Source organism: Crocuta crocuta, unplaced genomic scaffold, assembly GCF_008692635.1.
Source record: "Crocuta crocuta isolate KB4526 unplaced genomic scaffold, BGI_CrCroc_1.0 scaffold336, whole genome shotgun sequence".
Classification (NCBI taxonomy): Eukaryota; Metazoa; Chordata; class Mammalia; order Carnivora; family Hyaenidae; genus Crocuta; species Crocuta crocuta.
The window spans coordinates 447,924-459,153 of NW_027527943.1; the positions used below are offsets into that span (position 1 = coordinate 447,924).

Sequence of the window (11,230 nt, forward strand, 5' to 3'; positions counted from 1 at the left end):
TAACATAGTCGTCTCCTGGCATTGCAGTTTCACCCTTTATTTCCTAAGACATCTCATTTTTTTTTCCCTTTGATTTTAGACGTAGTTAGGCAGCTTATCAAAATATCACAGGAAACAGTTTTTATTAAATGTTGGAATTCCCTGGCTTATAAATTGGCGAAGTGTTAGTAATAAACTAATGCCTATTCTGTGACCCTACATCCCTGGGTTTCCTGTGCGTGCAAACCGGAGGTCTGGTCTGGGCTTCCCTGCGTCCTGCCCGTCGACGCGCACTTCTCGCGGCACTTGCCCCTGTGACGGGCCCGCACAGGCCCCGTGGCGGGGTGGACAGAACCCGACGATGTCACAAAGGAAAACGACGGGCCAAGATGTCCCACGAAGAGAGACGCCAAGTCCCCAACACTACACAGGCAAGTTGACGCCAATCTATAAGAAGAATTACACACATGACCAAACGGCACCGATTCCAGGGGTGCCAGGCCTCGCCCACCGTGGGGCAGCGGGCACGATGGCCAGGCGCGGGGGGCCCAGGCCTGCCACACCTGCCAGCTAGCCGGCTACTTGTCACGACCCGTGGGACAGCCCGGGACCCGCCCGGCGAGAGCGCGACCCCTCCTACGGCTGTGGGAAGTGCACTCGCGCCCAACCGGCCAACTCTCGCGACCTCGTGGGGTAGCGCGGGCCCGCCCGGCGAGTACCCGCCCCTTCCTGCGGCTGCAGCGGAAGTGCACTCGCGCCCAACCGGCCAACTCTCGCGACCTCGTGGGGTAGCGCGGGCCCGCCCGGCGAGTACCCGCCCCTTCCTGCGGCTGCAGCGGAAGTGCACTCGCGCCCAACCGGCCAACTCTCGCGACCTCGTGGGGCAGCGCGGGCCCGCCCGGCGAGTGCCCGCCCCTTCCTGCGGCTGCAGCGGAAGTGCGCGCGCGCCCGCCCGGCTCGCTTCCGGCTTTTGTGGGGCGCTGTCGGTGGTTCTGGCTCCCAGCGGTTTGGACCCCGCGGCCCGTGGTCTCCCCGGGAGGGACCTGGCTTCCGGCCAGCGGGGGCCGCAGGTGAGGAGCTGCTGCTGTGCCCTGCCCCGCCGACCCGAGGAGACTCAGGTGCAGGGACAGCCTTTGGGAGCGTGGTCCGCGACCCTTACACCTGCTGCGGGGCTGCGGCTACCGCGCAGGTTTCGTGGTTTCCTCCGCACGCCTGCGGGTTAGAAACTGGCGGTCTCAGCGTTTTATTGTTACTTATTTGCTCTGAACGTTGGTTGTGTTCCATTTGATCGTTCTTTATTCCAGGGCTAAATGGAAGTGTTGCCTTTGTAAAGTCTTCAAACCCTTAGTACCTTTTACTGAATCTTTGTCTTTAGTCTGTTCTTGTCTTTCTGTTCAGTTTCTGTGAGTGTCGTAAATTACCCTGGGGGTGGCTTGCACAGCACAGAAGTAAATTGTTAGAATTTGCAATTTATGCTTATGGTGTAACTTGTGTTAAAAGCGACGGCTTCTCCCTCAGGTCCACCCTTGCTGGAAGCACCGCTAGAGCTTCCACGGCCGCGATGGCGTCTGCCTGGGCTGCGCTGGCCCAGGGGGACAGGGGTGCGCTTCTGGAAGTAAAGGTGGAGGAGGAACACAGGAATACCGCCAGACAGGATCAGAACCTGCAGAAGAACGACACCCACAGCAGGGAGGTCTTCCGACAGTACTTCAGGCACTTCTGCTACCAGGAGACCCCTGGGCCCCGCGAGGCACTGCACCGGCTCCGCGAGCTGTGCCGCCAGTGGCTGAGCCCAGAAATACACACCAAGGAGCAGATCCTGGAGCTGCTGGTGCTGGAGCAGTTCCTGACCATCCTGCCCGAGGAGCTCCAGGCCTGGGTGCGGGAGCACCACCCGGAGAGCGGGGAGGAGGTGGTGACCGTGCTGGAGGATCTGGAGAGGGAGCTGGACGAACCGGGAGAGCAAGTGAGAAAACGAGACATGGTTTGTGATTGAGAAAAGTGAATTAGGATTTCTAGGCGACATTGAAGGACAGCATTTTTCCACCAAATAATGGAAATTTGGTTAACGTAGCCCTAACTTATTTATGCCTTTTTTTTTTTTGCGGAAGGATCATGTATTTCTGGAATAAGCTTATAGTATTCTATTTGATGAAATGCTACTCAGAAACATTAGAAACAAGATTTCTAAGAGAAAATGTTAGAGAGGTGATCCTAATGGGGTGGGGAGCTGTGTCTTGAAAGGGACGTTGCTTCTGTTGCGGGATACAAGTAAGAAATAAAGTCTTGCGAGTATATCCACTGCCATGTGTCCATTATAGGATTAAAAGATGGAGAAATCAAGGTTGGTATCTTGGAGGAGTGTGAGGTCAGAGCAGAGAGGAAGGTTCAGAGTGGGGACCAAGTTTCCTGGAGTAGTAGAACCCAGTTGGGTCCGACAGGTAGGTTGTGAGTAGAAAGGTTGAGAACAGAGTCCAGGCCTTTGAGTATCACCGGTAGAATGTACAGTCTGTTCTGTAGGACACAAGCTTATAATGTTTTCTCTTTAAGTGAATTTCTCTAACCCCAGAATAAAACCAAATTATGTAGGACCCTGTTCTGTTTTGTTCCAATATTGATAAAAGACAGTGGTTTTCAACCAGTGGCAGTTTTCTGCCCTTGAGGGCATATGGCGATGTCTTGGCACATTTTTGGTTGTCATAATGAGGGGTGGTGCTACTGGGATCTAATGTCTAAAGGGCAGGGATGTTATGGAATATCTTACAATGTACAGGGTGACTTCTTGTAACAAGGAATTGTCTGACCCAACGTCTCAATAGAGTGAAGGCTTGGAAGTCTTCGTATGAAGAGTATAAAACAGGGGAATAATAAAACAAGAAGTGCAGTCCAGCTTTGGGGAGGGGGAGGAACATGTGGCAGAAAGATCTGAGTTTGAAATAGATCAGGATGGTGAGACTATGAAGGATGAGGCATGTCTTAGATAAATATTAATTGGAAATGACAGATTAGATGGATAAAGGGAAAATGAAGGGAAAACTCTACCAAGCAGTCTAGTTTAGGCTAAGCGCTGGGGGGTTCAAGCTTGAGAGACTAGTGTAATTGAGGTGTTCCTATCAGAGGTCAAGGCTAGAGGGGAAGGTGGATTGGGGGAAAGTTCACTAGTTCAGAAGACATTTATTGAATGTTTCATACGCACCAGGCACCATTCTAGGCACTGGAAACACAGCCAGGCACAAAGCATAGAAGTTGCTGCTGTCTTGTAGACAGATTCTAGTCTAACGAGAAAAGCAGACAGTAACCAGGGTGTGCCAGGTGGCGATAAATCCTGTATGAAAACAGCAGTGAAGCAGAGAAAGGGAACAGTGAGTGAAACGGAGACTGTTTTTGACAGACTGGTCAGGGAAGGCCTTCCAGATAGGGTGATATTTAGAGCAGATGTCAGGCTATACAGTCACCTAGGCTGAGGACATCACGGCAGAGGAAATAGTGGGCAGGTGAGAATGTGCTTGTTGCAGTAGAGGTGCAGGAGATGAAATCTGGTAGTTACAAGGAAATCAAATCATGTACAGACTTTTGGGCCGTTATAGGACTTTGGATTTTATTCTGAGATGGAAAGTCATTGGAGAGTTTTGGATAGAAGAGAGATTTAATCTGACCTAAATTTTATTTATGTTTTTTTTAAGTTTTTTTTTTAATGTTTGTTTATTTTCGAGAGAAAGAGCATGAGGCAGAGAGAGAGAGGGAGACACAGAATCCGAAGCAGGCTCCAGGCTCTGAACTATCAGCAGAGAGCCTGACGCAGGGTTTGAACTCAGGGACCATGAGATCATGACCTAAGCCAAAGTTGGACACTTAACCAACTGAGCCACCCAGGCACCTTGTGACCTAAATTTTAAAAATAATCACTCCAGGGGCACCTGGGTGGCTCAGTCGGTTAAGCGTCTGACTTTGGCTCAGGTCATGATCTCACGGTTTGTGGGTTTGAGCCCCACGTTGGGCTCTGTGCTGACNAGTGCTACTTGGACAGTAGCAGTGGAAGCGGTCAGATGCATTTGGATCTTGAGGGGATTTGTTTATACTTAGGGTATGAGTTCAGGGTGGTGCTAAGGGTTCTGTTCTGAACATTACGTCACTCACGTGGGTTTGTCATTCGTGGAGATGATAAAGACGAGGGAAAGAAGAATGTTTGGAGTAGGGACAGGACTTGAGAGTTAGGGACAGGACTTGAGAGTTACCAGGTTTTGGATGTGTTGATATTTACATTCCTCTTAGAATCCAAATGGAAAAACTGGGCAAGCATCTGGATTCAGTGGAGAGATCTATGCTGGAAATATAAAATTGGAGCTTGTCAGAACATGGGTGATATTTAAAGCTCTGGGACAAACGGATGATCAGGGCCGTGGAAACGGAGTGGCTAGGGAGATGGGAAGAATGGCATTCCCAGGTGTGGTCAGAAGTGGTTTGGTTTTAAACATGTTGACTTTGTATTGCTCTTTTCCTCAAAGCGTGCTGGGGGCGGCTGATTGAATTAAATCTTGATTTCTGAGGCCTTGCCAGAGATCCGGGAGCAGAAGGCACAGCTCACTCTACTGGCCTTTTTCTCCTTCAGATTTGAGGTGTGAAAAGTTCTTTTTCTGTCCCATCCCCGAGGGCTTCCTATGGATTTGGCTCTTACTGTGGGGGCAGAGGTTAGAGAATGAAGCTACATTGGAAGTAGAGGCAGCGTGTGGTGATTTCTTATTCACAGAATGTAGCCGTTGCAGGTTGGGGGTAACTGGAGGCCCTGTCGTGTGCCGGCGCCCCCGCGAGGTGCCTCGTGCGCAGTGTTGTGCGTGCCCAGCCCAAGAGCACGGAGCTCCTGAACTAGCAAGCAGCTAAGTGGCCTCAGATCCCTGCCTTTCACACCACGCTGTGGAAACCTGTTATATTTAAATACAAGAGAGAATGATTCCGTGGAGGAGTGGAAGCCACAGAGTGAGTGAGTTTAGGCAGTGAGTGAGTTTAGGGGAGCAAAGTTCAGAGGTGCAGGAAGGGATGGGGTTGAAGGGAAGAGTGGAGGTTACAAGGTACTAGCCTTGACGAGGAAAAGGCCTCTTCCTCTAAGTGGAAGGGAGGAAGTGTGTGTGGGGGTGATTAGTAAAGGGTGGGTGATCTCTGATGTGACTGTGACCTTGGACAAGGAGTGAACAAGGTCATCCCCTGGAAGAAGTGGGGTGGGGGCCTCAGAGGAGCGGAGACTGTAGGAACAGCTTCCCCCTCATGTCCCCTGTGTTTTCTCTCTCTTTCTCCTTTGTTCCCTTTACACCTTATTTCTCTATCATTTCTCGTCACTTACCCCATCCTTTTCTTCTTCTTTCTTCTGTTTTATTTTCCTCCAAGTTCTTTTCTTGTCCTCGCTGCCTCTCTATTTTCTCTTCTATCTCCCCTTTCTTCTTTCTTCTTCTCTTTCGCTCCTCCACTTTGAGCAGAAGACAGAGACGTGACAGTGGCACAGCCAGCATTTTGTCGCGGTTCAGAACAGAAGGGCAGGGTCCTAGAGGGGGTGGCTTGCATGTAGCTTTGAAGAATGAGGTGCATTATGACAGGCTGATGTCTGGAAAGAAGTCCAGGTGCCCTTGAGCCAGGTGTCAGTGTCTTGGGTCCTATACCGTTGTTTCCTGTTGGCAGAGTGAGTGTGTCAGCCATGTCCCCGTCCACACGGAGTAACAGGACATGCCCTTGCAGGAGACGGCCCTTCTGGGAATAGGCCTGGAGCCCGGCACGTCCCTCCCATCCGTGGTTGCCCGGCTGAAGTGTGAATCTCCAGGAAGTGGAGCCCAGCCAGAGGAGCAAGGTAAAGAAGACAGACCACCTTGGGAGGAAGGGAAGACAGCCTGGCACAGGACGTTGGGCCTCTTTAGTTCTTTGTACCATTTCTCATCATCACAGTCAGGAAGGCCTCTCATGCCCAGACTCTCAGCCAGTTCGGTTTGTCACTCTTCAACTGTTGTTTTCTCTATGTTAATGTTTTGTTGTCCATTCTTGCAGTATTTTATTTGAGATCACTTAATTTAGTCCTGATAGTTATCTTCCTTTGTACTGACCGCCCTGCTGTTTCTGGCCTCTGGCCTATCAAATGGTGCTACTGTCTTCACTTTGGCTCTGTCCCTCTTCCTTCAGTGAACCAGACTTTGGCCCAGGCTGTCTGCAGTTTTCAGATGGTTCAGGAGAAAATGTATATACGTGAACTCATGGGGAGAAGAAACAACAGAACAAATGTGGCAGAATGTTAAAAGTTGGTGAATGTGTGAGAGGCCCCATTATCTCTATTTTCTCTACACTTATTTTTCATTTCATTTTTATCTTTTTTTTTTTTAATGTTTTATTTATTTCTAGGAGAGAGAGAGAGACAGCGTGAGCAGGGGAGGGTCAGAGAGAGAGGGAGTCACAGACTGAAACAGGCTCCAGGCTCTGAGCTGGCTGTCAGCACAGAGCCCGACGCGGGGCTCGAACCCACGAACCGCGAGATCATGACCTAAGCGAAAGTCGGACGCTTAACCAACTAAGCCAACCAGGCGCCCTTCATTTCATTTTTAAAACTAGGTAAAAATTCATACAGTTCAAACACGAAACTTTAAAGTTATCCAGTGACAAGTTTTCCTTCCACTCATTCCCTCGGCCATCTGGTCTCCTCCCTGCCCTGAGATGGGTGGTCACTGTTTTTAGTTTCTTGTATGTGATTCTCTAGAGGTCTTTTTATATGTATCTGTTTTCCACACTCAAATACATTTTCTTCTCTTTATTACTAAGATAGTAAAAGCTTTCATTTTTTTAAAATTTATTTTTGTTTTGTATTGTTTACTTATTTATTTATTTTTAAATTTGAGGCGCCTGGGTGGCTCAGTTGGTTAAGCATCCGACTTCAGCTCAGGACATGATCTCATGGATCGTGGGTTTGAGCTCCGCATCAGGCTCCTGCTGCCTCTCTTTCTCTCTCTCAGAAATAAATAAAACATTAAAAAAAGTTTTTTTTAATTTATATCTAAGTTAGCATACAGTGCAACAATGATATCAGGAGTAGATTCCTTAATGCCCCTTACCCATTAGCCCATCCCCCCTCCCATAATCCCTCTAGCAACCCTGTTTCTTTTCTATATTTAAGAGTCTCTTATGTTTTTGTCCTCCTTTCTGTTTTTATATTATTTTATATATATATTATTTTATATTATTTATATATATATATATCACTTCATCTTTATCCATTCATCCATCGATGGACATTTGGGCTCTTCCCATGCTTTGGCTCTTATTGATAGCGCTGCTATAAACATCGAAGCGCTGCCCCTTCGAAACAACACACCTGTATCCTTTGGATAAGTACCTAATAGTGCAATTGCTGGGTCATAGGATAGTTCTGCTTTTAATTTTTTTGGGATAAATTATTTTTATTAAATAGAGATAGTAAATATGCTCACATGAATGGGAGAGAGGCAGTAGAAGAGAGAAGGAGAGTCTCAAGCTGGCTCCACACTCAGCACAGAGCCCAACTCTGGACTCTGTCTTATGACTGTGAGATCATGAGCTGGGCCGAAATCGAATCACATGTACACTTAACTGACTGAGCCATTCAGGCACCCCATATTTTTTATTTCTTAACAGCAGCTTAATATTAAAACAGATGAATCATACAATTAACTTGTCCCCCATTTGTCCCCAGTGATTTGCTCTAACAGGTAGTGCTATGGTGAGCGTGTGTGTTTCAGTATAAATTCCCATGTGTGGAATTACTAGGCCAAAGGTTAAAAATACAGTTGTCATTTTGATGGATATTGGCATATTGCTGTCTATGAAGCCTAGGTCAGTTTACGCTCCCACTGGTGACGTGTGATTCCCATTTCATGAACACAATGTTCATGAAAAACTGATGGCTGGAGGTGATGGGTACAAATTGTATCTCAGTATTCAAATTTGCTTTTCCTTATTTTGAAGTGGAGCATCTTCTGCTTAAGAACTGTTGTGTTTCCTTTCCTGGAAACAGTTTTTTCTTTGCTCAGTTTCTATTGGGTTATTGGTCTTTTCCCATAACAAGTTTTGGAGTGTTTTATATGTTAGGTGTGTTCTGTGTTTTTGTGCTATTGTACAGTCCTGCAGAAAGTTTAGATTCTTCATGTGGTTTTCACCTGAATAACTTTATGTTGTCTAATGAAGTGGAAACTAGTTAACTTTGTGATCTATTGTAGTTTCAGGTGTTGAGACTGGAAATGAGTACAGGGATTTAACTCTAAAGCAAGAAGCTTCTGAACAGATGGCACCACACGGGAACATGTGTAGTGGATTTGAAAGTGAAGTGTCCCAGCTGGCTTGGTGCAGAGAAGCTTACGGATCTGAAGCAGAAACCGAAGAGTCTTCTCGACACTCCAGGGAAGGTGAACAATCTGTGGGTGATGAAAACAGAGTCCATCTGACTGAACAGCAGAGGGCCTGTCCAGGAGAAAAACCTCATGAGTGCGAGGAGTGTGGAAAAGCCTTCAGTAAACATTCGAACCTCCTAGAACATCAGAGGGTCCACACTGGAGACAGGCCCTACAAATGTGAGGAATGTGGGAAAACTTTCCGTGGGAGAACAGTGCTGATTCGGCACAAAATAGTACACACGGGAGAGAAACCGTATAAATGCAATGAGTGTGGCAAAGCCTTTGGCCGCTGGTCTGCTCTTAACCAGCATCAGAGGCTCCACACAGGAGAGAAACACTACCACTGTAACGAATGCGGCAAAGCCTTTAGCCAGAAGGCAGGCCTCTTTCACCATCTCAAAATCCACACAAGAGACAAACCATACCATTGTGCTCAGTGCAATAAAAGTTTTAGTCGGCGTTCAATACTTACTCAACATCAAGGAGTTCACACTGGGGCGAAGCCCTATGAGTGCAGCGAGTGCGGGAAAGCCTTCGTTTACAACTCCTCCCTGGTTTCCCACCAAGAGATCCACCACAAAGAAAAGTGCCATCAGTGTAAGGAGTGTGGGAAATCCTTCAGTCAGAGTGGCCTCGTTCAGCATCAGAGAATCCACACTGGGGAGAAACCTTACAAGTGTGATGTATGTGCAAAAGCCTTTATTCAGAGGACGAGTCTTGTAGAACATCAGCGAGTTCACACTGGAGAGAGACCTTACAAATGTGGTAAGTGCGGGAAGGCCTTCACTCAAAGATCAGTCCTCACGGAACATCAGAGAACACACACCGGAGAGAGGCCGTACAAGTGCGACGACTGTGGGAATGCCTTCCGAGGCATCACCAGCCTCATTCAGCACCACCGGATCCACACTGGGGAGAAACCCTACCGATGCGATGAGTGTGGCAAAGCCTTCAGACAGAGGTCAGATCTTAGCAAACACCGGAGAATCCACAGTCGAGCTGCTCCTTCTAAAGAGTGCGGGGAATCGTTCAGGCAGGCCTCCGCCCTTGCGCAGCCTCAGACCGTCCACGAAGGAGAGGAGTCTGCTTCTGTGAGGCCTGCAGGGACGCCGTCTCACGGAGCGCGGGCTGGAGAGGAGTACTAGCTCGCAAGTGGCTCAGGGCCAAACGGCAGTCGCTGTCGCTACAAGGGCGCCCCAGACGTCTTCTCAGGCGTTTGCCGCGGGCTGCGGGTGACGTCAGCTGACGTGGAGGACCGTTCACCGCGTGCTTCGGGTGACGTCGGCCGACATAGAGGACCGTTCGCTGCGCACTGCGGGTGACGTTGGCTGACGTGGAGGACCGTTCACTGCGTGCTTCGGGTGACGTCGGCTGACGTGGAAGACCAGGTGTGTAACACTAACGTCCTCAGTGGAGCCTGCGGTCTGTAAGGTCCCGTGTGAGCTGCGATTGGACTACAGGACGAGGACGGCAGAAGTGGCCTGAGCCAGATGTCCCTGAAGTGGTGCTCCGGCAGACAGTAAGTGCCGTCAGCTCTGAAGGACGGATCACCGACGCCTGAGAGGGTCAGCCCAGATTGTATTGAAGATCAGGGTTTGGTGGGCAGATTTGGAAGGACAACAGAAACCATTCAGGGTAAAGCCCATGTAAGCAGAGGCGAGAACGCTCAGGGCTTGTGGCGCCAGTAGCGGCCTGAGGTGGAGGGTCCGTTCAGGTGGGCAGGTGACAGCGATACCCTGGGAGCAGCTCAGGGCCAGGAGGGCAGCCATGGTGCCTCTTATGAAAGGCACGAAGCACTTTTCGTAATTCGTGAGATACATCATTAAAATCCTTCTCCGCTTTAAAAGTGANGCTGCGGGTGACCTCGGCTGACGTGGAAGACCAGGTGTGTAACACTAACGTCCTCAGTGGAGCCTGCGGTCTGTAAGGTCCCGTGTGAGCTGCGATTGGACTACAGGACGAGGACGGCAGAAGTGGCCTGAGCCAGATGTCCCTGAAGTGGTGCTCCGGCAGACAGTAAGTGCCGTCAGCTCTGAAGGACGGATCACCGACGCCTGAGAGGGTCAGCCCAGATTGTATTGAAGATCAGGGTTTGGTGGGCAGATTTGGAAGGACAACAGAAACCATTCAGGGTAAAGCCCATGTAAGCAGAGGCGAGAACGCTCAGGGCTTGTGGCGCCAGTAGCGGCCTGAGGTGGAGGGTCCGTTCAGGTGGGCAGGTGACAGCGATACCCTGGGAGCAGCTCAGGGCCAGGAGGGCAGCCATGGTGCCTCTTATGAAAGGCACGAAGCACTTTTCGTAATTCGTGAGATACATCATTAAAATCCTTCTCCGCTTTAAAAGTGAGGATACACTTGCCTCTGGAGATGGTGACGTTGCTACAGTGTCACGCAGGGAGGGATCAGCGGTGGGTCTCTGACTTGGTCCTGTCGCTTGCTCTCTTGGTTCCTCCCCTTCAGTGAACGTCAGAGTCCCCTGTGGAGCTTGGTTAAGATGCCTGCGTCCCCCTCACATCCTGCTTACTAAGTCTGGGGCAGGGGCCGAGAATCTCCATTGTCCAAGCTCCACGGTCCCCTGATTGCACTGAATCGCAGCTGTCTTCACGGTAGCCTGTGGGATGGGGAAGTGTGAGCACGGTCCTCTAAACACGGACCACTGTGGATTAGCATAAGGAAAGCTCTGAAGGGGACAGGAGCCAACAGGGAATTAGACCGCCATCCAGCCTCAAGGGCCTCGGGATGGCCTTTCCTCCTCTTCTGAGTTAAGTCTGCGAAATCGGAGACTGACCTGCATTGTGAGGCGCCCAGGGGCTCACCAGAGCACAAGCCTGTGTGTTTAGTTGAGTAAGGATGCTGGT

The 11,230-nt window shown here is 49.6% G+C and overlaps 1 protein-coding gene across 1 annotated transcript; it reads left to right on the forward strand.

Annotated features, from left to right (window-relative positions):
• The first annotated feature begins 1,497 nt into the window (after window positions 1-1,497).
• On the forward strand, window positions 1,498-10,213 carry ZSCAN12 (zinc finger and SCAN domain containing 12). The gene is made up of 3 exons (XM_077752380.1): window positions 1,498-1,945; window positions 5,704-5,812; window positions 8,199-10,213. Exons 1-3 carry the CDS (start codon window positions 1,541-1,543, stop codon window positions 9,515-9,517), a joined length of 1,833 nt encoding a protein of 610 aa, XP_077608506.1. The 5' UTR covers window positions 1,498-1,540; the 3' UTR covers window positions 9,518-10,213.
• The last annotated feature ends 1,017 nt before the right edge of the window (window positions 10,214-11,230 follow it).